Raw genomic sequence first — 27,569 nt, forward strand, 5'->3', positions numbered from 1 at the left:
TATGAAAGCAGAGACTCCAAATCTTACTACAAAAATAGTGGATTCCTCGATAAACATCCATGGAGTGTGCACAGGACAAAAATATAAGGGTGACGTTTAGGGCTGTCTGCTCAAGTGACGTCAGAGGTTGCATGCGTAGATTGTTTTACCCCCTTTCATTGGGGAAATTTAATGTGTATTTGATAAATATGATTGGGAGCGGATGTGGAAAAATGAGAGAATTAAAAACGTACAACAGATTCTGAGGGCAGGGGATAATCTCAGAATTTACTTAGGCTTGATATTTATTGTAAATCGACAGCGATAAAGACAACCTCATCTTTTATGTGCAGTGCGAGACATGGCTTCTTTAAATAGATAATATTTTATAGCTTGGGGTATTTCCTCGAGAATACATATACACAGATATATTCATACATATATTAAGTATTTGGGATTTTTCCCTTCTATTTTGAGTGCAAATCCACTAGTTGATACTTATTTGGATGAACTACTAACCTATTTTTTACTGGTGTGTATTTGTATGTGTATTAAATTACAGCTGGCCTCAATTGTATATTTCATGGTGTGTATTCGTATTCACCCAGTGACCCATATTTATTGCCTGAACAGTATCCCAATGACGTCAGTATTCATTACACCAGAGTGTCTTGACAATCAAGACTCTTCAGGAGAACTTTACTCTAATGTAATAGAGGGCGTTGAGTTAAATCCCTCCCACAACTAAAACAGGCAATCAAAACAGGTGCGATGTCATCGTCTTATCTCTCGGATAGACTGTAAACATTCAGAATCTGGTCTCCTCTTTGGATTTTTTTTCAGAGAAATGACATACTCGTTGCACAGGTTAGAGTTTATTATGTTGAAACCTTTTATCGATGTGAATCATACAGTTCTGTACTAGCCGAAAGCAATGCATTCTCCTATTGGGTATTTTTATTGCTGATTAATTTGTTCATCAAATGTTCTTTTGACTTCGACTTCGAGTTTGGATTTTACCAAAAAATCATTTACTTTTATAATTCAGACATGTCGCATGTCATTATCATTATCCAGATATGCGCAGTGAGATGGTCATTTCGTGACATGACTTATAAGTAGACATTGTAAACATCAAAGAAACGTATACATAGTGTAGTGTACTCCATGGGGCCAAGAGGTTTCGTTCACATGTGTAACCTCTGGCTAAAGCGGACCCAATACTTACATGCTGAAAGGCTTCAGTCAGTAAATTCCACATGCATGTCCTAACTTATTCAATGAGCCTTTATTGAACAGCAATGAAACTCACTGTCAAACAATTGTAATAGCTGTCAGTAAAACTAGATTACAAATACCAGAACCTCCTAGATCCAAACTCAACAATTAACCTATAGATTAACCTATACATGACATCTCAAACTTTTACTCGTAACGAAATATAATTTTAAATTTAAATAATGTTGCAGTGCTTTCGACACTATGTCCGTCTGGCACATAGAACAAAATTTAAATGTTTTATGACAATACAATAACAAAGTAAATGAATTTTATTGAAAGTAAATGAAAAATAGATATTTATTTTGTGTGGAATCTTGTTTGGAATTTAAATTTGCCGGAGTTCAACAGGGTCATCTCCTGTTTAATGATTTTTAGTTGCTTGTCTGTGATGGATTTTTGGAAATCTCATAAATGCACATAGAAAAAAACTATTTTATATGAAATAAATCGACTGGATATATAAGTTTGTTGTGTTAGCAGTGTAGATAACTTAGAATTGGGAATTTTGCCATCTGCTGAAAGAAGTAAACTAAAGCCTGGTGCACATTATGCGACAACTTAAGCGACGAGTTCGGCGACAAATATCGTTTCATCACGTGACACCTCTAAGTGCATTTTAGTCGTCATCCCGATTTATTAAGTGTGGGAATTGCAACCTTAGTTTCAATTAGTTAGGCCTAAATTAGATTATCCTAGCCACTTCTACATGCAACAGAAAAAAAATCTGAGAAACCTCGTGTGTGGTTATGTCACATGAGAAGAATAACCAAAAATGATTGGTTTAATAAGTGAAGTTATTTCCTTGGTTGTCGCTTAAGTCGCCGAGGTGAGCACAGTACATGATTTGTTGCCAACGAAGTGACATCTTGGGCAATCATATCAAACATGTCTGATATTGGCAACCATCACCACGACGGTCGCTGGTGACAAAAAATCGCTACCGACTGAGTGCGCACACTAGGCGAATTTTTGATTTTTTATCATTGGCGATTGAAATTGCTAATGTTGTGTAGTGTGCACCAGGCTTAATTATCAACTTTTGCGCCAAGCTTTTGGCTGTTCAGATGTTACATCTAACTTAATTGTTGGATTACGTGTAGTGCAGCTACTGTTTTATTGTTTGGTATAGCCTTTTAATAACCATATACCGGTATTGCATGTTAATATTATCAAATATACAAAAATATTACAGATACAAATATAAAACACATATATGCCGACATTATTTTTTTATAAACAATCAACTTTGCATATATAATAGGTCTATACAGCAGTGTGTGATCCACATGCTACATGACTTCATGATGAACAGTAAATTTTACCTGTGTTATCTCCAGATATATTGATAATTATACCACAATAATGTGGAAGACCAACCAACATACATGTATTTTGATATTTATGGATGACTTAATTAGACTTTTTCATGTGGACGAGTTAACATGCATTCATCCTAGTAATGTGTGACTGTATTGTGCTCTGGTCATTTTTTAAAGAAATATAGCTGCAGTGTTGCAAGTAAGGCTTGATTCATCATGTTTCGTTTTGTGCTTGAAAACGGTAAGAGAATACTTATCGGAAACGACGTTATGTGCTATATCATAGATGAATGACCAAGAAATAACACACGAGTAAGAAATTGGAATGTAGAAATTAAAAGTTAAAAATAAGAATTTAGCATTTACATGAATAAAAATAAGAAGTTACGTGTATAAAAGTTTCTTTTTGTGCTTGAAAATGATAAGAGAATACTTATGGAAACGTGCTATATCATAGATAAATGACCAAGAAATAACACACGAGTAAGAAATTGGAATGTAAAAATTAGAAATTAAAAGTTAGAAATAAGAATTTAGCATTTACATGAATAAAAAAAAGAAGGTATAAAGTTACATGTATAAATTGTTAGTTAAAAATTAGAAATTAAAACTAGAAATAAGAATTGAGCATTTACATGAATAAAAGTTGAGAGTTAGTTAGAAGTTGGAATTACGGCAGGGTTTCCCCTCCATATTAGAAAACATTGAGCTAAAACAATAAGATACCTAGAACTGCTAAATTGATTGAAAAGTACTAAATTAGTAAATATTCACAAACAATAACATGGATTTGATTATTTGTAAACTACTATCATATACATGCAATTTTCTCAAAAGTGTTGTGTACTCAAACCCCAGTATGGTAATCAAACAGTATTTGTTTACATTTGTTTTAAAACCCATTTAAACAAACTTGTTGCTTTAGCAAACATATTGCTTCTTTTTCACCTCCATTCATCAGCATTGTTGTCACATGTTCTCTCTTTTATTTACAAAAACTAAAAAGTTTTTTTGATTAGTGCAGACTTGGATGGTAAGCATAGCTTCTGGAGCTTAGATCAGGTTCAGAATGCCAACCCCTTTTTTGTTATTATAGCTTAAAGGAGGAGAAATTTGTCTTCTGTTGTCTCACAATCTCTTTTGAGCTTTACCAGTTGGCTACTTCCTCAAAATTGAGTGATCGGTGTAATTTTACTGTAAGGTTATTCCAGATTTTTAATAAATGTGATACACAAAATTTTATTACCAGAAATCTTCAGGAAATATGATTATTTATTCCAAACTGTCAACCATTGATGATAATGAGAAAACATAACTATGAAAGAGTCATTTGTTTGTCCTACTACAGAAAGAAAATGTAAGGTTTTTTTTTTACATATGAATTATTTGATCACTTAAATTAGCCAGGGGGTGGTTGGATGGCTGACTGGTTAGCTCGGGAGTGTTGCATAATAAGGTCTGTCATTGAGTCAACTGGCGTGGTTTCGATTCCCCGGTTGTACGTGATAAGGAGTAGGGTCGCCTGTCCAACCATGTGGGTTTTCTCCAGGTCCTCCGGTTTCTTCCCACTTCTGAAGACCCCGACGCGCAAGAGAATTATTGAAATAAAATTGAACCATATGTTAGTCCTGAAGTGACCTAGTGTATGTCGAGTGGACGTTAAACCCCATTTTTCTCTCTCTCAATTAGCCGGTAGGTACATGTAGTGTTCAGAAAGAATTAGTGCATCAGGGTAATCTGCATCCTAAACACAAGTGTACATGAGCTTATTCACTTGGAGTAGTCAACTGTTGACATACAGTAGATGTGTTACATGTATTTAAGTACACTTGATATCATCATTGAAACCAAGAGAACACTATTAAGTAACACATGTCTAGAACCTGATCTGTATTCAAGATAAAAGATAATATAAGAGCTTACCCCGAATAGGAATAAACAGTGAATAAAACACAGTGTACTGTAAAAATTGTAATTAAAATCCTAACCTCTCCATTTTTGAATTAAAATAATAAACTTTTTAGTAAGGTTATCAAACATAATTTAGTGTCTTCTATGTGCTGGTTATTATCAATGCGATTAAATACAAAGTTTGTGCCTGTGGTGATTGTATATGCTAGTGATGTCGTAGTGGTTATTGTTAGATTTTGCATTACATGTTTTCTGATACATGTAGGTATATGTATATACACATGTTACACTTGTTAGGGGGTTATGAAAAGAGAATAGTGTTTAACATCCTACTTTTCTGGCACCAATGGGCTAATCAATACGGGCATACACCTGGCAGTTTGCTTTGGGGTAAATTTGCAGCGAAAGCGCACTATAGCCTACTTTTATTTTAATTCCAGCTGTAATGGGTTCTTTTACACGCATGCCAACGTAAAGTACATCAGTTTTTTGTCCCATCTAAATGACCAGACACTGTTCAGTGCACTTCTGAAGACGGGGATCCACACTGGAAAATCTTGGGAAGCTTACTCATTAAGCCACGTTATGGAAAGAAGGAAATAATTGTTAGCATGTAAACTTCCCAAACAACTGGAAAGTTGTTCAAAGAGTTAACAGACCCAGTCTAACAAGTACATGTACACCAGTTTGATTACTGCGTATGGGGCTGATTGAGTCTTGTTTTAAGTCGTTCAGTGTTTAAAAGTTTATAAAATTAAAAAAAGTATATTACACCTCAACCCCTATTTGAGAGATTTTGTATCCCTTGCAAGCTGGGGGGTTGGATGGCCGAATGGTTAGCACGCGCGTGTTGTATCATAACGCCTGTCATTGAGTCAACTGGCGTGGTTTCGAATCCCCGGTTATACGTGACAAGGAGTAGAGTCGCCTGTCCAACATCGTGGGTTTTCTCTGGGTCCTCTGGTTTCCTCCCACTGCTAAAGACCCCTACGCGCAAGCGAATTATTGAAATAAAATTAAAACCATATGTTAGTCCCGAAATGACCTAGTTTGTGTCGAGTGGACGTTAAACCCCATTTCTCTCTCTCTCTCTCCCTTGCAAGCTTGACTATTGTTGAAGAAGAATATCTAAAATCTTAAAAGAATATTTTATTATATTCATTATTTACACTGTTATGATGAATTGATGACGATATAGACAAGAAATGCAACTCAGTCCAGCTACATGTAAGTGTTGGGAAAAATCATTTGATGAGCTCATTTTATCAGATTGAATCCAAACCAGAAGATATTTAGCAGTGATGTATTGGTTTTGTTTTCTTAAACATACATGCAAGAGCTAATTCGGCCTATTGCAGGTCTTTCTTTAGTCCTGAAATGTTATCTATATTATTAATTAAACATTAATTAACTTATCCAGACCATAATCAACTCTCGATGTCATTGCTAGCCTGCAATATTTACTGGATTTGCTGCTAAACACTCATTGATTATTTAATCAAAAAATGTTTTTTATCGTATCAACATTAGTAATGATGATCGAGGCTAGGTAAAAATTCAAAAGCTAACATCTTGGTTCAGAATGGATCAATTTCAGCAAATTCCCTTTACATTATCAAGTTTTGTCTATTATAGTGAGAACTGTCCGCTCTTTATCTAATCTCCCATAATGTATCTTTAATCAAAGAAAAATTAGATATTATCAAAAGAACGCAATATGTTGATTTGTAGCTTTAAAACTAGCTCAGTCTGTGTTTTAATATATTATGTGAGAAATTAATACAGGAGCAGATGTCCTGATGATAATGGTATTATATTTGTGATAGAAGTATAGTTGAGCTAATTATGTCCCTAATATATCACCATGATATATGACTTGTCTCGTCTTACTCTTGTTAACTTGATCTATGTATATTTGAATACAGTGAAGGAAAATTGATTATTACTATTAGTTTAAATATGACATAAGCTTATCCTGAGTAGTGTAGTAATCTTCCTAAGGGTCATAATTTATATTTTATTTAACTACCGGTATAAATCTTTTTCACAAGGCTAAAGCAGTAGTGTTTGAGCTAAAATAAGAATAACATTCATAATATGGAGAAGACCTTTTACTTCTATTTTGCACAGAATTAAATTCATTTAGCTTGCTATGCACATACATCAGTAAATTTGAATGTTAAACATTTACTTGCAATTGTTAGATTACACACAGGGAAGGAAAAGTAAGCAAGGTTTTCTTCATATGAATCATTTGCTGTATGTTTCTATTTTAGTGCTTGATTAAATGTTCTATTTTAGAAGACAGGTGAATGTAGTTTAAGTCCATGTACATGTAGCTGCTTTATTAATTACTGAAAACTTTATATAACCCCTTTCAATTTAAGACATGTGTAAGATTATTAGTGATAGAAGATCAGGAAAGTAAACTGATCTACATTATTGCTTCTGTGTATGATTTAATGTTGTAAAATGTTGTTTGCTGACCTGGTAAATGTTTGTCTGTGAAAAAAATATTTGGACAAAGTATTGGTCAAATTAGTAAGTCATGGCTAATGTGTGATAAGAAAGGAGTTGACATCTTTTCAACACAATACTTCTGTCATTTTGAGATAAACATACAGTTATTTATTTCTGTGGTTATGTTTGCAATGCTAAGGAGGGAAATTATGGCCAGACAGAAGCATTGCTGCCTACTCGTCATCAAATTCCAACTGTCAAAGGTTCATTTAGTTTCACCCGTATTTTTGTCCATCCAAAGAACTAGCCTTGCTGCTGCTTGCAAAATCCAAGTTCCTTCTCGATCTCCACCTTGAAAAATATTTGAATTTTGCAAAATAAGAACATGGTAAGTCAGACAGAATACAACCGTAGACAGAAACTAGTCAAAGACATATAGAATGACTCACAGCTATGAACTTATCAGTAGAACCCAGTGAATTCTCAATTGGGATCACATGTTTTTTTTTTACATTTTCTTAGTGTGCCATTCAAAATTTCGTGGCAGACTTAGGAAGGTCTCGTGGCACACTGGTTGAGAATCACTGGTTTAAATTAATTGTGTCTTTCGTCGGGGCCCATCCTACATTTTCAAAATTCAATCTGGGTTGACCAAGAAATTTTTTGGATTTTGTTTTTGGATTATGTTCATTCAGATCTCGATATGACATTTATAACTCAATTTGTGTCATACCTTAGGAGATACATATGTAGGTGTAAATATGGAAGACAGTGTTTGTTCATTGTTCAGTTTAATTGCCACATGTCAGTAAAAATGCAGTGTGTTGCATTTAATTAGAATTCATAAATGCCCCAAATTTGTCATATTGTGATTTATTATTTACAAGTGAGAATATAAAGGGTACAGTGACGGCATTCACGCGAATGATATATTCAAGAAGAAATTAAGCGCAAGCTAAATCTGTTTATTGTCAGATGTTTTTCTGGCTTCAAATGTTACATAAATTATAATTTAGAGATTTATTCAATCACGACTGCAAATGGTCTAACAGTCAAGACTTTGACTATATTGTAGTGGCATTGATACTTGACAATTGAGAATATGGCTATTTCTTGTCAAGGCTTCAAAAATTCATAATTCTGCTCTGACTTAGAATAAAGTAATTCGATTGAAATTTTCAGTATAATCAGTTCTCATTATCTATTTTTGAACTATTATAGCAGGATAGCAAGAATCGCCAGGTTTTTCTCAAAAGAGCATGATAAAACTCAATTATCTTGGTGTTTTCACTGTTTACCCATTGATAGATATATACTAAAATGCCCTGCAAACATAGTGATAAGTAGTGTAATTGACAAATAAATATGAACAGCCATACATTAACTAGATAAGAAAACTGTATTTATTAACTAGAAGGTTTATGAAACAAAATTGGTGAATGTGTTGTTTCAGTTTTATTTGGTTACTGAACTTAGTTTAAACAATATTTTATTCATTTGAACTTATTTGTATCAGTTCATTTAAATGGTAAATTTCATTAGAATTTGAGTATAAACCTGACTAAAACAATAAATGCAAAGCTGCATTGCCATTTGATTTACTTGCATGTGCATATAACCGTACAGCTGTTCAAATTTGTTCCTATTATTTGTAGACTGCCTCTAATAGGATACATCACCATTAGAAGATCTTAAAATGATGCCCCCCCCCCCTTGCCAATACAGGTGAACTACATGTATGTATTATTTAGGTTGTATAATAAAGGAAGATAAGCCACAGCTCTTGTCAGAGATCATGATGTCAGCTACTTCAATGAATGCATACTTGTAGTACTTTACCAGGTTCATGATGTATGATCTCTTAACAAGTTAAACCAGATGGGAGAGACAAGGGTCATCCATTATTGAGATTCCAGATAGTCAAATTGTGAGCTACTTTTAACATCTGATTTGCGCAAGAGTTATATTAAGATGTTTAACCCATTCAGCTTGCATTAAAGTATTTGTACAAAGCCCTGTAAGCCAACTTATTGTAGGCTATCTATGAAGATGTGTAAAACAAAAAATAAAAGCTGTTTTGGTAAGTTTGTGAAATAAAACAGCTGCTTTGTCTAAAATGTGTTTTATTCTCATTGGTGTGCATGGCTGAATATAATTTTTTTTGTAAAAACTCCTTCATTTGATACTTCAATAATTTATCTCAATTCATCTTTGACTTTCTGAGATTATTATATGGATTTATTCTGATATAAGGCAGTTGAGTGGAAAATTGTGTCAAGACAAGTGATGATTTATGAATAGTCTTATCCTACAAGTTTATAAAAAGCTGTTCAATTATAGAATAATGAATCATTTGTATTTTGTATCAATAAAGGAATCTACTACATATATAAGAGGTGTAACAATCAGGAGTAGAATGTGCATAACAATGTAACATTTGCCAGTTAAAAAAAAACCTCTGAAACCTGAGAGCTATGTGATTCTAGATAGAACTTCATGAAGCTACTATATGCGGTAATAAATGAGGCAATTTGGGTCATATATCAGTTCTAAAGCAAAACTTTACCTATCGGTACATGTATATTATAGTATATATAGCAAGTAAAGCAAATGAATTGATATTGAAACCACAGGTGCTTTTACATGTAAAATGGAAATCTTTCAAAAATGACATTAAGTTTGAGACTACATGTACATGTAGGTGCCTGAGATCTAAACAAGATTCAAACTAATCAGGTCACAGAACAAGAGAATATCTTGAATTATAGTGATTGAATGAAATCGGGTTTTACATCCTTCTTTTCTGCCCCAACAGGACTAATGATGAAGACAATGAATTATTTTTTATGTACCAAGTATTTTATACCATTTGATAAATATTTTTTTTTTTTCAGATTATAAAGTAACCAAATGTTAAGATGGGAGGATGTTATTCTACTGCCAGTAATGAAGCAGTACAAAGTCCAAAACACAAACTTCCCAGAGATAGGCCTGTAGATAGATCAAATGGTAAATTAGAAAAAGAAATTCAAGCCTATGGAGTGAATTTTACCTCAGAAGAAGAAGAAATATTACTTCAAACTAAAAGTGTTGGAACAAATTGTGAAGAAGATGATAATGTAGAGAAACGAGTTGTACCATCTGACAGTGGAATAGAGAGCTTGGCTCCAAATTCTATCAAAGATGAAAATGAGTCACCAAGTCGTACAGAATCTTATCTCAATGATGTAAATGAAAGAGAGTCGTGGTATAATCAGACTACAGATTGTGATATTTGTAAAGACACTAGTAAAACTGATCATACTAACTGTGGTAAAGAATCAACTGGTGATGTTCAAATACAAACATATTGTTCTTGTGGACCAAGACATGCAGGTAAATCTACCTGGCAAAGCAATTCAACTTCCATCTGTAAAACCCATATGAACAGTCCCAAATCCAAAAGAAATTCAGATATTGCTGGATTGAAATCAAGTTTTAGAGACTTTATGAGAAAAACTGATAAAAAAGTCCGGTTGTCTTGGAAATCTAGTGACAGTTTAGATATTAATAAACAAATGACAACTCATTTAGATCGTACCAAAAGTGAGGCGTCCGAAATTTTTAAAGATGATATTAGTTTTTGTGCTCCTTTGGCTAAATTTGATTCTGTAGATTATAGCTTAGATCGACAAAATTCCAAAAATCGAATAAGTACTTTAAGTACAACCAGTGAAATAGAAGCTCTCGCAAGAGATATCTGCAATTGTGAATTTTATGCTAATAATTTGTCAAGTGAGTTTGATTCTTTGGTGCCTGAAAAAAGACATGAGGGTTTTCCTACAGAAGCTAAGGAAACTTTAGATAAAGAGAAGATCTCAGAAATACCCATTAATGATAGTGTTCTTCCTAACAGTTCTAATAACATTATACCAGATCAAAATAATACTAGTTTGAAATCCAAACCAAACGGACATTCAATTGATTTTAGTGAAGTGAATGTGAAACCAAAGTTAATAGAGAGACGTGTCGTTAAACAAGTATCTCTTGCATCGTTATCAAGCAGTGTCAGGTTGGTAAAAACAATATCTTTATTTATATATTGTCTGATGTGCGTATACATGTACTAAATTTAAGATCTACATGTAAATGTACTTCCAAGAACACACAAAATTGTTATTGTCAAATACTGCATGATCTGTTTAAAGACTGATTTTAATGTTGCATATTAAATCGGTTAACTGTAAAAGCAAGACTTTATACAGGTATACACAAGACATTCGTTATAATGTTATTGTAAATGTAAGTAGTTTTGAAAAACCATGTACAAGTATCAAAGTTTAAAATGCACACTAATGTGATGTCTTGGCAGCCGGAACCAGCTTCCATTTGGCTACAGTGAACCTATTTGCCTAGAGAGATATAAATTTAATGATTCACAATTGAGCTAAACCTGGAGAAAAAAAAAATAGAGATGGAAATTTGTCCCCAATGGCAATAGGAATGCTCAAAATGAAAATAGTCAGCATTGATTTATTGATTGTGGTTTTTATTTTTCTATTGGTTGGGAAAAACTTCAAAAGACTTGGTTATTCATGACTTTGTCAACACAATAACATACAATAACAACAATGAGTGATTTAATTAGATATGTGAGATAAATATATGTACATATACGTAAAATATAACATTGATATATTCTTTTTCTGAGTGTTAAATGACTATCAGTTAATGCTCTTGCATTTGTAATTGGAGTAATATTCATTCATTTTAAAGCCATGTGACAAAGATTGGACATTAAATTTCTTAATTTTTCTACATGTATTTGTCCTAAGTTTAGGAAAGTATTTTTGTGATAATAAGTCCAATTCAAAAGCATTGAACATTTCTAACTGCTCCTGGTCTGAAACATGATGTGCAGTCGTAAAAGTTGAAGTGCTATCCATTATTTCATTGATTAATTAAGGGACAGTTGACATTATTATTCCTTGTTTTCTAGGCCCTCATTGTCTTCCTTAGCAGATGTCACTATGACAACACATGAAGGCAGGGATATGGTGATGATAGATGTTGATACCTACACTCAGATATTAGAAGAATTATCCTTATTAAAATCTAAACTCAGTCAATTAACCACAGTTATACAGGTACACATTATTATCTTAATTGTCCTATAATGTATGCATCAGCATGACAAAATGAAGTGTAGCCCATTAATATAAAAAAGAGTATTACTGTGTGAACCAAGGTAAATTATAAACGGATTTCTTCGATTGTGAACAAACTACTGAATAATTGTTATTAAAAACTTGCCTATGTGTTTGAAATCACCTCTGGTTGAATAAAATCCATTGCACAATTAAATATCCAAACCAAAACAAAAGTTCCCTCTTGAAAAATCAATGTTTTTACTTGTATTTTCGACAGTGTCCATCACAACATTACACATGTCACGTCATGAGCTAAACCATCATAATATGTTGAAGGGGGGTAAAGGTTGAATCACGTGTGTTGTAATAACAACAGCGCACGACCGTTTCGAGTTTTTGAGTTTGGGCAACACAATAGCAACTGAGACAAAGACATTGATTTGGAAACAATTGATTGTCAGTCTACTAAATTTTATTCACAATGAATATATCACCAATTATACGAATACTCGTAAATATAATATTGTTTTTCACCCCTGTACATATAATTGTATATTGGATACATTGTCTTGTGAATTTCAAAACAAAACCGTGAATTTACAAAATAATAGTGTTACCGATCACATACGATTATAAATTTTTCTAAACAGTTTTTTGCACACCGGAAATAATATTCAGAGCGAAGTAGAAAGAAACTGAACTATCTGCTGATAATTAATCCGGTGTGCGGTATGATTAATTGTTGGTAATAATTTTTGGTATTATTTATATATAAAAAAAAAATAACGTTATAGGCCTATACCTATTCAATGATTCAATGGCCTCGGCTATTAATGTTGTCTAGGCAAATGTAAAATACATCGGCATTTACCTCGGCTACAGCAGATTGCTGAGGTTAATTGACAGGACTGCTTAAGTTCATCAGGAAATATTAACAAGCGGCTGCCAGGCAGGATACACTCTTATTTTCGAGAGATGGATAGAGAACAAGCTAAAAAGAAAGTGATTTTTCCTACAATCAAGGGAAATAATTCAGGAAATTACAATTCGATATGCGCAAATATCAAAAGGAACCGAGATCTTTGTGTTATAAACTTACATTTCAAGTTTCAACAAAATCGGATTAAAATTGTGACCTCTATAGGGTCCACAGCCTTGATATACCATATTTTTACGCTATTTGAGAACGAAGGGCGGCCATTTTATCTGTCAGTTTTGGGCTGATTTTCACGAAATTCGAACTCAGCCTTCCTTAGGGTGTAACGGTGATATAATAATACGTTTTTTTAAATCGGATAAAAATTATGACCTCTATAGGGTCCACAAGCTAAAAACGCGATTTTTCGTACAATCAGGGGCCATAATTCAGGAAGTTACGGTCCGATATGCGCGAATATCGAAAGGAACCGAGATTATTGGGTTATAAACTTACATTTCAAGTTTCAACAAAATCGGATAAAAATTGTGACCTCTATAGGGTCCACAAGCTAAAAACGTGATTTTTCGTAAAATCAGGGGCCATATACCATGAAGTTTCGATCCGATACATGCCAATATATCGAAAGCAGCCGAGATCTTTTGGGGATAAACCTATATTTCAAGTTTCGTCAAAATCGGATAAGAATTGTGACCTATAGAGAGTCCACGGATGTCCGGACAGACAGGGGCGACGGCATAATACGTCCACATGAAAATGTTGGCGTATAAAGATATTCAAGGGTGAAATTCATTCAAGGTCAGTAAAACAAATATAATTTAAAAGAAATAATCCCACCAAACTCTCTAACCAAATAATTATAATACAAGAGGGAAACAAAATACCGGACTACGGGCGTATTTATGTTTTTAAACGCCAAAACTCATTACTGGGTTCCGAGAGGAATAGCTTATTCATACACATTCGTTACGACAGACAAGCCTTGCTTTGACCCCCCTATATGAAATGATATATCCCGATAAGTGACGTAATTAGCTTCCATTTTGGTTATTTCTCGGTATCAAAGTTTGTGATGAGTTCAATTTTACAAGAGAGAACTTTTTTAATTGCAAGGACATATAGTTGTACAATGGATTATATATAACCGGAGGTAATTTCAAACACACAGGTAAGTTTATAATAACCAAAGTATAGTAGTTTGTTCATAATCGAAGAAATCCGTTTATTATTTACCACGGTTCACACAGTAGTATATTATCATGTGTTTTATTGTAATGTATCTATCTAAATGTGACTTTATGAAATTTTCAAGGTAATGAAAGCTGTAAATGAACCCACAATATTAATATTTAGCAATAGACCTGTGGTCTACAGGCAAAGGACTTACAAAATTTAATGTTTGGCTGGTCGGAGGGAATATATAATAATCAAATATTGTGGTTTTGTCTTCCAATACATACAGCAGTATTTTAAATTTTCTTACTTATTTGGCAAGAAAAAAAGAAGCATATCAAAATTTGGAATCAATCTACAATTTGTAGTATACCACAGGATAAGAAAAAAAGTCTATCCACATTTGTGTTTGTTCTAAGTTATTATGAAGTTATTACATGTACCTCTGAAATCTAAACCTTTTGCAGGCTCTGTAGTATACTATATACAACTAAACACAAGTGTAAAAAGGGTATTAAAATGTGTAAGTCATAATTATATAGCCAGAAGTTGCTTTTATAATCTTTTCAAGGCTAAATAGAACTAGAAATATAGTTTTCTTTATCTGCAGTTCAAATGGTAGAAATATATTCTATAACTCTTAGTTACAAAAACACTCAATTTTTCCAACTGATACTAATCAATTTATGCTATAATCCACAATCTGATTAAAGTACAGAGTTACATTTCGTTTCGTTTTTATCCTGTGCCGAACGAAGTTATGGAGGGATATTGAAATGGGGTCCGTCCTTCTGTCCGTCCATCCTGATTTTGTTTCCTGAGCATATCTTATAAACCATTCAAGATATCTTTTTGAAACTTTGTACACACATCAACCCATTACAGTAGTTGTACCTGTTGCTATTTAGGAATTTCTGGGATTTATATTTTTTGTGTTTCCATGAAAACAGATTTGACTTTGTTTTTGGTGTACAATTTTGTTTCCGGAGCATATCTCATAAACCATTCAAGATTTCATCATGAAACTTTGTACAAACATTAACCTGTTATAGTAGTTGTGGCTTTTGCTAATTTAGAAATTCTGGGATTTAATAATTTTTGTGTTTCAACAGAAACAAATTTAACTTAGTTTTTTGTGTTCAATTTTGTTTCCGGAGTATATCTCATAAACCATTCAAGATATCTTCATGAAACTCTGTACAAACATCAACCTATTAGTAGTTGTGCCTTTTGCTCATTTAGAATTTATCTGATGGAAACAAATTTGTCTTAATTTTTATGTATAATTTTGTTTTCGGAGCATTTCTCATAAACCGTTCAAAATATCTTTTGAAACTTTGCACACACATCATCCCATTACAGTTATTGTGCCTTTTGCTAATTAGAAATTTGTCAGATTTAATAATTTTTATGGTTCATGGAAACAAAATTCTCTGTTGAATGATTTTTGAATTTTTACTACACATTTGACTTATTTTTTGGTGTATAATTATTATTCTAGAGCATATCTCAGAAACTATTCAAGATACTGTTATAATACTTTTATTTTCTGATGAACGTCCTTCCATCCCGATTTCATTTCCGGAGCATATTTCATTATTTGTTCAAGTCAAGAAATCTTTTTGAAACTTTGTACAAACATCAAACTATTATAGTATTTTACTTTCTGATGTATAAGCTTAATGTTTAACATACAGCAACTGATTGAGGTAAGCAAAGGTTGTTGTTCAACCGCATGCCAAGAACCCACTGCAACAGACCTTTTCATTGGCTAATCCATAACATCAACTAGAATGTAGGTTAAAGATACATTCCCGGGTCCAAACTGGGTGATTTGATGATATATTTGGACTAAAAACATATTCAAACTAATTAATTTATCATAATTTTGCTTCAAATCCTTCTCAAAACATTGCAATTGTCGGGGAATACCCTGGCTATAAAAAAATCGATCAAAAGAGGTCATGTTTGTGTCACGTGACTTACCTCTCGGTACCTAGCAACGCAAGTGAAGTTGGAGGACAATTCATTGCATACACAAGACGATGTTGTCTTTAATCGCTGACTATTTATTACAAATATCGAAGCCTAATTAAATTTTTGGATTATCCACTGTCCGCGTCTTTTTCCGTGATTTTTATCTCAGAAAGTGTTGTACGTCTAATTCTTCATAAAGTTTATCAAAATGTACATCAAGCGCTCAATCTCCGCGTGCAAACTTCGACGTCACGTATGCAGACACTCCTAATCGTCGGGCTGTCGATTAGGGAAACCCTTACATTTTTGTCCTGTATGCGCTCCATGAGTGTTTTTCAGTGAATCTGATATTTTTCTAGTAAGATTGGATATTTCTACTTTCCATATCAAAATTGCCATACTTTTATTGGAAACAACCACCCGATAAATACTTTTCTGGGAACGTAGCTTTAAATAACAATTCTTCCTGATCATAGTGTACTGAAGGCAAGTAAAACGACATTTGGAACTATAAAAAACGAAACGAAATAGTATCTGTATTTTAATCAGATTGTACTAATCCATAATCATTTATAAATTCCCATTCCCAATGTTTTTGAAGGAAGTTGCTTTTTCCTGTTGCTTACTTTCGCAAAACACCTTGGAAATGGTGTCTGAGTGAATATTGGATATTTTAAAACAAAATATGAAACTTAGTACATGTATGAGCCTTCATTCAGATACGCATATATTGATGAAGTGATTGGCCAATATTTTATTGTCCCCCGCCTTTCGAAGAAAGCAGAGGACTATTAAAATGGGTTCATCCGTCTGTCTGTCTGTGTCCGTCTGTCTGTTGGGACACAATAAATCTGCTTCTAATTAAGCTAGAATGTTCAAAACTTGGTGTAGGTATTTATTAGGTCAATGCCTTGGTGGAGCTCGAAGATGAGCATTTTTTGCTGAGGGTAAGAAGAGATAAGCAATTTGATTGGGTGATGCTTTGGGACACGATAACTTAAGTGAGAGTGATGAAATTTGGTGTATAGTTTTATTACATCAATACCTTGACTAAGTTCGATAATGAGCATTTTCTGCTCAGGGTAAGCAGAGTGATAAGCAATTTGATTGGTCGAGATTTTGGAACACAATAACTCTCCCTCTAATTGAGCTAGAATGTTCACACTTGGCGTAGGTGTTTATTAGGTGAATGCCTTGATGGAGTTCGAAGATGAGAATTTTCTGCTTAGGGTAAGCAGAGATAAGCAATTTGATTGGTTGATGCTTTGGGACATGATAACTTTAGTTTTAATTAAGTGAGAGTGAGGACACTTGGTGTATAGTTTAATCACATCAATAACTTGACTAAGTTCGATAATGAGCATTTTCTGTTTAAGCTAAGGAGTTAAAAGCAATTTGATTGGTCGAGACTTTGGAACACAATAACTCTCTTTCTAATTGAGGTAGAATGTTTAAACTTGATGTAGATTCATTAGGTGAATGTCTTGACTGAGTACAATTATAAACATTTCGAGCTAAAGCTAAACAGAGCTAAGCAATTTCATTGATCAATGCTTTGGGACAAGATAACTTTGATTCTATCTGATAGAGAGTGATGAAACTTAGTGTATAGTTGATAATCAGTTTGATTTCTTGATACTTTTGAAAAAAATAAATGTGTGATTAAATAATATGTGTCATTTATTTATTTTGGGATTTCGGTGGGGAACATTAGTCTCACTGTTGGCTAGTTATCCTAAATCTCAGTTTTGATGCTAGGTTTTCATCGTTTTAAATTTAGTATTTAATCTAGGCCTAAACTTAATGGTTCCTGATGTTTTTTTGGGCTAATTGATACGCATGTAGTTATCAGCTATGATCAGTGACAGTTTTTGTGAGTTAGAGAATCCATTTATCCCTTCACGATGGGTATTGTTCAGTGTCAATACTGCATTATTGTGCATAATAAAACAATGTAGACCAGACATCAGTTAGTTTCAACTTCTACAATTTCTTTAGAATCAGCTGTTGATCATAATTAGGGGACGAATAGTCCTTGGGAAAGAGTTGTCAGGGGAATAGTCGTCCGGGGATGAATTTTATCCCATACCGGACTTTAGTAATGATGATCGAAGCTAGGCCTAAAATTCAAAAGCTAATATCTCGGTTCAGAGTGGATCAATTTGACTCAAATTTTCAGCCAATTCCCTTTACATATATGGTTGTATATTGTTGTCGCCCCGGCGTCCACAAGCTAGAGGCTACAGTTAATATCCGATTGACTTTAAATTTATACACAGTGTTTAAGGTCATGAGACGAAGAAGCCTATTGATTTTCAACGATTTCCGATAATTACTGCCAACAAAGTTATGGCCCTTGATCACTTTGAAAAATCTTGTGACGCTCTAGAGGCTAAAGTTATCATCCGATTGACTTCAGGTTGATACACAGAGTCTTAAGGTCTTGAGATGAACAAGTATATTGATTTTCAATGAATTTTGATAACTTGAACAGCTAAATCCATGATAGTAAATGTTTCGCATACTAAATGTTAGCATGGGGCAGAACTTTTTAAAAACCAAACAAATTCTAATGATTTTCTGATAATTACTTAATGAGTTGTTACTCTTAATCAGATTTTAGTGTATTATAAATGTTTTATTACCGAAAAAAGTAAAAATATGCGACAACTCTTGTTGACTGCCCGACGATTTAGCTGCTGTTGGTGTATGTTTCGTTGCCTGGTAACCTATCTTTAACTATTATAGTGAGATATGCTAGCTCTTTATCTATTCTCTCATAATGCCCCTTTAATTGTGTATTCTAAATTTAAAATGGTATAGTGTAACATTTTCAAGTTGTTCTCTGGCCTATATTATTGTTAATTAAATTCATAGCAAACTAGATGATTTCAATGAAAAATGAACTTTTGTGTGTTTTGATTCGGGGTGCGGTAGAGTATTGGGTGTGGGTGAAGGGTTGTGGAGAGGGGAGAGTCTTACCTTCTCAGTCGGCTTACTATCTAGCCAAAATGGTGTCAATGTCTGTCTGTTTTATTTTAGGAGTTTGGGCTTTTTTATTTATTTTTTTAAAATTTGTATTTAGGGAGAATTGAAAAGAATGTGCTGACCTAAATACTTCTTTTTTTTCCAAATAACTACATGTACATATTATACATAATTGACTTTATGGATCAGGAAATGTTTTGCCTTTTGTGTTTGGCAATATTTAAATCATATTAAAAATTGCGACAGTAAAAAAACCAACACCAACCTTTGCGTAGCTTTCATTGCAATTACATTCTATTTGCTCAGCCCATAAATTGAAGGCTAACAGACGTCCATTCCAATGAATTGTATTAGGGAGATAACTCTTTGATGTTTGATTTACAAGATGGACTAGTAATTCTCTCCCACTGTCTTAAATCCAAGTAATTTCTTGGACAATGACATTTTTATACGTCCTGTCTCTCTATATGTCTGTTCACAGTTTGTTTCTGGACACTCTACAATTCACAATTTGTATCCGATTTTGACAAAACTTAAAATGTAGAGTTATATCCCAAAGAACTTGGTTCCTACCAATATTGGCTAATTGGGTAAGACATATAGACGTTGGCTCGCTAGCTTTGAAGTCGCAGGTTTGCTCCTGGCTTTGGCTGAGAAAGTTTATCTGGAATTTCCGATGTGGTTTCCCCTTGTCAGTGGTGCAGGACAGAGAGCCTGACAAGGACAGCTGTCTAGTCATTCGGATGGGATGAAAAACCGAGGTCTTGTGTACACATTGGCGTGAACATAAAAGATCCCATGGCAGTTGGAATTTGATATAAGAGTAGGCCTTAGTGCCACTGTTCAGGCAGAATTTCCCTCATAGCACACCTCACTAGTCCAGTTGGAGCAGACCAGTAGGACGTTAAACCCCATTTTATTTCATTTCCTATCGCTATTGGCATGTATCGGACCATAAATTTGTGGTTATGGCCCCTCATTGTAAGAAAAACCATGTATTTAGCTTGTGGACGGTTGAGTTTGAATTTCGTGATAACTGGACCAAAACTATCTGACAAAATGGCCGCTCCTTGTACGCAAATAGTATAAAAGTCTGTAATACCAAGATTGTGGACGTTGTTGAACCTTGTGAACGCTCAAACGCCAAAATTTTTATGCATTATTTAAATTAGTGAAAAGAAGAAGCCTATTGAATTTCAGCAATTTCCGTTTATTACTTCTAGAGTTATGGCCCTTGTTTCACTTTGTTGCACCTTGTGAACTCTCTATCCTCTACAGTTATCTGCCGATCTGTATGAAATTTATATGCATCATTTAAATTAGTAAAAAGAAGAATCCTTTTGAATTTCAGCAATTGCCATTTTTTACGTCTAGAGTTATGGCCCTTGTTTCCCTTTGTTGAACCATGTGAACGCTCTGACACCAAAAGTTATCATCCAATCTTTGTGAAATTTATATGCATTGTTTAAATTAGTGAAATGAAGAAGCCTATTGAATTTTAGCAATTTCCGTTTATTACGTCTAGAGTTAGGGCCCTTCTTTCACTTTGTTGAACCTTGTGAATGCTTTAATGCCAAAAGTTATCACTCGATCTTTGTGAAATTTGTATGCATTATTTAAATTAGTGAAACGAAGAAGCCTATTGAATTTCAGCAATTTCCGTTTATTATATCTAGTGTTATGGCCCTTGTTTCAATTTGTTGAACCTTGTGAAAGGTTGTCATCAGATCTGTATGAAATTTAAATGCATCATTTAGATTAGTGAAACCATGAAGCCTAGAGTTATGGCCTGTGTTTCACTTTGTTAAACCTTGTTAATGCTCGATTGAAGAAAGTTATTAAGATATGTATGAAATTTATATGCATCATTTAAATTTGTGAAACAGATGTCTATTGAATTTCAGCAATTTCTGTCAATTATTTCTAGAGTTATGGCCCTTGTTTTACTTTGTGAAGCTAATGAACGTTCGAATGACAAAAGTTACCATCCGATCTGTATGAAATTTATATGCATTATTAAAATTAGTAAAACAATAAAGCCTGTCAAATTTCAAAATTTTCTGTAAATTACTTCCAGAGTAAAGGCCCTTGTTTCAGTTTGTAGAACCTTGTGAAACCTCAAACGACAAAAATTATAATCTGATGTGTATGAAACTGTCTTGTAAGTGCCCCCAATTACCTACAAAAGAATAAATATGCAACAACGCTTGTTGACGGCACAGATGATTTAGCTGCTGTGGACGTATGCTTCGTTGCTTGGCAACCTATCTTTTCCTAGTGTGCCACTAAAATGCTTTGTATTAATTTTCCTTGAACATCAATTGTAGTCCGCTGGGACCCAAAAAGTATAAATTCATTTAAAGATTTGTTGTTCTTCATCTGTCTATTGTTTGGGGAGATTTTGACTGTTTTCAACAACGGAGTGGACGGTTACGGCCAGCCTCCAGACCAATCTTCTTGATCTAATATGTGCGTTTGTTGTTTACGGTTTCTGTGTATATTGTGTCATGTTCATAGGTTTGTCTTGTATAATTGTTTGTGTGTGATTATATCCCCCTGCACATACTATTAATAAATAAATGTGCAAGCATTCTTAGGCACTGTTTGATGTTTTTTTTATTAATATAGTGGATCAAGCTCTATATGTTAAATATTTATTTCAAAAGATTAAGTTGAATATTTGGCTTACTCGGTATGGTCTTGCCAATGGAACGCAAAACTGGCTTTATCTATAGAAATAAAATATTTTTAATGAAGACATTTTTTCATCAATCAAAGAATTGTCAGCTTTATTTTTGTTGTGTCATTTTGAAATATTTAAGATATTTGTTAATTATTTTGAGCTGTGACACTGAATAATTTTCGAAGCGACCTACATGAAAGTGGCCTATGTTTTAAATGTTTGTGGGCCCACATAGGTATATCTTATTTTGTGACAGCCTGTATATAAATTTCAGAGCTATATAAAATATTTATTAGTAGTTTGAAAAAGAGTGAATTAAATTTATTATTTCTTTTAGGAGGATCCACAATTAGATCAAGCATTTCAACTAATGGAGACATTAAATTTTGATGATAGTTTAACTTTACAACAAGATACAGTTGGATCTGAGGTAAAATTTAGTATTGTGCATTAAGTATCAAATACGATAGTATTTTGACCCTAAGAGGTTTAAGTCATTTAAAATAGTGTTTTATAATACATAATTAGACAGTTTATAATAGCAAAAATATTAATGCTCCCACAAATGCACTACAAAAAATTAATTTTTAGGTTGAATCTCTTTGTATTTTATTTTTTCAGACTGAATTAAATTGCTAATTTCCAGAAAGAAGTGTCTGCAGAATTGGATCCCCCCCCCACCCACACACACACACTCAAAAAACAAAAAGAAAAGCCATGAGAGAAATATATTGTTTTACAGAAGCTGACCAGAGGAAATGAATATTTTATTATTCGCACACATGGAAATGAGGTATATTGTCGTCGCCCCCGTCCGTCCATCCATCGTCCTCAATTTCTTCTTAACACAGAGTACATTTATCATCTGATTGTTTTGAAATTGATATATGTTGAGATGAAGATGTCTATTTAATTTCAATAATTTCTGTTAATTACTTCTAAAGTTATATACCTTGTTTTACTTTGTTGAACCTTGTGAACGCTCTTAACAACAAATGTCATCATCCGATCATTATGGAGTTTACATGTATTATCTGAATTAGTAAGACGAAGCCTGTCAAATTTCAACAAATTCTGTAAATTATTTCCAGGGTTAAGGCCCTTGTTTCAGTTTGGAGAACCTTTTGAATCCTCAAAGATTGAAAATTATAATCTGATCTTTTTGAAATGGTCTTGTAAATGCCCCCCATTACCTACAAAAGAATAAATATGCAACAACCCTTGTTGACCACTCGGATGATTTAGCTGTTTTGGGCGTATGTTTTGTTGCCTGGCAACCTATCTTTAACATTTTAAATAAACATAAACATTCCTAAAGAAGTATGAATATCAAACCACAATCATTTAATTTTGCTCATTTGTAAAGTTCTCATTTGACAATGCACAAAAGACATACAAATAATACGCTATTATTGTATTTTAGATAATATTATACCCCTAAATTGTACTTTAATAAATGTATTACAATATCTTTTTCACTATGAAATCGGTGACTTTTATTATTTAAATGTATACATTATATTATCTGTGGCTTTCATAAGTTGATTACCATTCCTTAAAGTTATATGTCCATCATGTACATCTAATGTCCTCTTGTTTAAGAAGAGTGTCTCCCTTTGCTATATAGTCATAGTACAATTTTTTTGTGTGCAATGTCTAGCTGTTTTCAACCAGATTAATGATTATCAAAATGTAATGAGGGTATAAATAAAATGGTTTCATCCTTTTGTCTGTCCATCACATGTTTTCGGACACATTAAAATAACTCTGCTTCTAATTAAAGATGCATTATGTAGAATTTAGATAAAGCTAGTCGTTCTTGCTATAAAAGTTCACATTTAAATTATGAAAGATGAATTAGCTCTTACATAATGTATCTTTAAACTAGAATGTTCAAACTTGCTGTAGGTGTTTATTAGGTTAATGCAGGGTTCTTAATCCATTTCGAAATGAACCGGCCGGAATTGGGTCAAATGAGGTCCCTGTAGGAAATTATAATATTCCATTCCCTTTAATATAACCGGACTTCAACAAAAATAATTCTTGGTAATTTGTTATGAGGAATATGGTATTCTAATGTATGTAATTTTCACAAAGCTAATGTCTTGACTGCATTAGATGACAAACATTTTCTGCTTAGGCTATGTATAGATAAGCAGTTTGATTGCTCGATGCTCTACAAAAAGATAAATGTGCAATTAATTAAACCTACATTATGCAAGAGCTAAATCTGCCCATTGCAGGCCTTTCTTTAGGCCTGAAATGCTATATAAACTATTAATTAGATATTAATTAACTTATCCAAACCATAATCAACTCTTGATGTCATCTTATGTGTCGGATTTTCACTGGTTTGGATTCCAATCTGCTGCTCAACACTCATTGATTAAATCCAAAATTTTGTTTTATTGTACCATAATGTATCTTTAATATGTGTCATCTATTTACTTTGGGATTGAGGCTGGGGGCATCAGCCTCACTGTTGGCTTGTTATAGCTGCTCTTAACAATTCAGCAGGAAGATTTTAAAAGTGGATGTATATTAATGTCAACTGTCCGTCCATCTGTTTAGGGTTTTTGTGGACAAGTAAACATTAAGAAGTGTTAAATCAGATTTGCTTATTTTTATGTCAGAACAGTGTGCCATATTTAATATTTATGGAATTACAGTGGTTGCTTGGAATATTCTGTTCTATATAAACAGTAAGAAAAATTTGTCCAAATTGGATGAAACCTTCAGAGGTTTATTCTCACATCATATAGATATGCTGTGCCCTTTTTATTATTGGAGAATTTTAATTGATGTTAACAGAGTTATTTCTCTTGTTTTAAAAAATCTGTTCACAATCTGATTAAAACACAGATCCTATTTCGTTTCGTTTTTTTATAGTTCAAAATTTTGTTTTACCTGTCTTTGCTACACTAGGATCTGGAAGATCCACGTTCTGGATGTAGTGAGCGATTAGCCAATAAAATGGTCTGTTATGGCGAGTTTTTGGCGTGAGCGGCACGGAACTGTGGGTAACTCACTAGAAAACATCAACGTTGAATGGTTAATCAAATGTCTGACATCATAGGTTCAAAAGCCACTCGTATGACTTCTGATGCAACCTTCCACTACAACTGGTTAGATCTTCATGTAGTAGATGCCATCGAAAGTATAAAAAATGAAATGAAATATAGATCTGTATTTTAATCAGATTGATCTGTTCATAATTATTAATTGCTTAGCAATGTGCAATTTGTGTAGCAAACTATTATCATGTGACATCACTTTTTAACCCAATCAACAATTAGTTAGGTTGCCATTGAGTTTATATTGTTTTAGGGCCTACCATTTACAAGGCTAGTGCATATTTACTGGCACATTATATTTAATGGAAACTTCTGTTAATTGTAATTTTAATTTTAAAAATGTTATGAAGCATTGTATAAAACACATATTATTTATATTATTCATTAAATCATTCTATATATATATATCATCAATACAGGTATTTAACCATGTCATCTTGATAATCAGTTTATTATCAATCTAATTATATTATTCATAGCGAAACATGAAACCAAAAGACCATAGTCCTTTACATTGTAATATATACCACACCAGTTGATTTGTATAATGATACTAATTATGTTGTGATTACCGTGTTGATCTCATTCTCATGTTTATTGTTTTATACTAGTTTTCATGTCAGCATGGCACATTTTATTAAAATTTATCTTAATATATGTACAGTATTTAAAATTATTTGAATTTTCTTTAAAAATTGTGAACATCTTTTGTATATGTAAGTTTTATTTGTATGTCCATTGATTTCAATTTGTTAACAGTATAAACCAATTCTTACTGGCACACTATTTTATAGGCCCACATTTTCATATGGAGGTATTATGCCGTTGCCCCTGTCCGTCCGGACTTCTGTCCGTCTACAATTTGTTTGTGGACACTCTTTAGGTCACAATTTTTATCTGATATTGACAAAACTTGAAATATAGGTCTATCTCCCCAAAATCTTGGTTCCTTTCGATATTGGCATGTATTGGACCATAACTTCATGGATTATGGTCCCTGATTGTACAAAAAAATCACGTTTTTAGCTTGTGGACAATAGAGGTAACGATTTTCATCTGATTTTGATGAAACTTGAAATGCATGTTTATAACCCAAAGATCTTGGTTCCTTTCGATATTCGCACATATTGGATTGTAACTTCCTGATTTATGGCCCCTGATCGTACGAAAAATTGTGTTTTTTGCTTGTGGACCCTCTAGAGGTCAAAATTATTATCCGATTTAAAAAAAACGTAGGAATATATCACTGTTACACCCTGATGATGGTTGACAAAACGGCTGCTCCTTGTACGCAAATAGTGTAATAGTATGTAATACCAAGGTTGTGGACGCTCTAGAGGTCAGAATTTTTATCCGATTTTGATGAAACTTAAAATATATCTTTATATCCCAAAGATCTGTCCCTTTCGATATTGCGTATTTCAGACCTAACTTTGATTATGTCCTTTTTTTTTATGGATTAATGTGTTGTGATTGATGTAATTTTATATAAGTTGTACTTATGTAAAGTGCCCGAGAGCAGCTCGCTGAGTTGAATTGTTGGCGGTATATATAAATCAATTATTATTATTATTATTATGGCCCTTTATTGTATGAAAAATTGCTTCTGTTTTTAGCTTGTTCTCTATCCATCTCTTGCAAAATGTGGGCATATCTTGCCTGGCAACTGCTGGTTTCTAAAAGTATAACTCAAATTCCATCCAAACTATCCATCTATTTTCATTGTGTATATTATCACTATCTGTGTTGCTACACTTAGTACATGTATTGTATTTTTTTATTTCTAATCATTCATCTTCAATAGGTAAATATTTTAATATTATATTTGGATATCTTTATGAAATTAAATATAATCATGGTGAATTAGAATTTTTATTTTAAGGAAAGGGAACAATTTTGTTTGTATTTTACAGTATCCAAACTCTTATCAAAGTTGTATTTTATATTTTTGTCCAGTATTTTATTATCTTTTTCATAAAGATTACTTCAATTTTCTTTTCTTTTCTTCTCATTTAGACTTATGCACTTTCATAATGCAAAGGTTTTGTTAGATGCACAATCTTTTCAACTGTTATTTTTTTTATTCTTTCCAATTTCATATATATTACTAGGGTTTATGATTGATAATGCAAAGAATTTATTAATAGATTATAGATATAAACTTGTTAGATAATTAGATAGTTTATGTTACATAGGTATTCAGCTAGTCAAGCTTGCAAGTCTTTTGCAATGAAATAATTTATAGAGAGACTTTTTGTTGAGCATTGAGGTTTACATAGTTTATTGCATGTTATTTGGGGTAATAATTCTTTTCTTTTGTTCTTTCAATGTATTCAAATCAATTTTATGTATCTTTCAATATGAAATAAATTGAAGAATTGACTTTTAAACCTTTATAGAATATTTTTAACTTCAATATTTTGCATACATTGACAAAAGTGTATATATAAAGCAAATGAAATCATTATAAAAACAACATTGCTTTTACAATGAATTCGCTATATAAAGAAAAATAAAATAAACTTTATTTCTTTCACATACATGTGTATTTTTTTTTTACTTCAAAATAAACCTTACTTAATACACTTTAAAAAATACCCTTCATTGTATTCAATTTGAGGGCACAAATTTGTTTAAGAATAGGTTAACTGAGACCAT

At 32.9% G+C, this 27,569-nt stretch overlaps 1 protein-coding gene across 2 annotated transcripts; it reads left to right on the forward strand.

Moving 5' to 3' along the window:
- The first annotated feature begins 733 nt into the window (after nt 1–733).
- Nucleotides 734–27,447, forward strand: LOC126811684 (uncharacterized). Of its 2 annotated transcripts, none has more exons than XM_050537517.2 (5): nt 734–846; nt 9,845–11,001; nt 11,929–12,076; nt 22,175–22,267; nt 22,459–27,447. In XM_050537517.2, the coding sequence occupies exons 2-5, from the start codon at nt 9,869–9,871 to the stop codon at nt 22,474–22,476; spliced, it is 1,392 nt and encodes a 463-aa protein (XP_050393474.1). In that variant the 5' UTR covers nt 734–846; nt 9,845–9,868; the 3' UTR covers nt 22,477–27,447. The 2 variants fall into 2 exon arrangements, with proteins under 2 accessions (XP_050393474.1, XP_050393475.1); XM_050537518.1 differs by lacking the exon at nt 22,459–27,447 and adding an exon at nt 14,657–14,712.
- The last annotated feature ends 122 nt before the right edge of the window (nt 27,448–27,569 follow it).

Source organism: Patella vulgata, chromosome 2, assembly GCF_932274485.2.
Source record: "Patella vulgata chromosome 2, xgPatVulg1.2, whole genome shotgun sequence".
In the NCBI taxonomy this organism is placed as follows: domain Eukaryota; kingdom Metazoa; phylum Mollusca; class Gastropoda; family Patellidae; genus Patella; species Patella vulgata.

Bases quoted from the DNA above. Each gene is read 5' to 3' on its own strand.
- LOC126811684 (XM_050537517.2), top strand. From the start codon at position 9,869: ATGGGAGGATGTTATTCTACTGCCAGTAATGAAGCAGTACAAAGTCCA. The intron at 11,002-11,928 runs GTTGGTAAAAAC...CTTGTTTTCTAG, and splicing joins TCGTTATCAAGCAGTGTCAG to GCCCTCATTGTCTTCCTTAG. The intron at 12,077-22,174 runs GTACACATTATT...TATTTCTTTTAG, and splicing joins AATTAACCACAGTTATACAG to GAGGATCCACAATTAGATCA.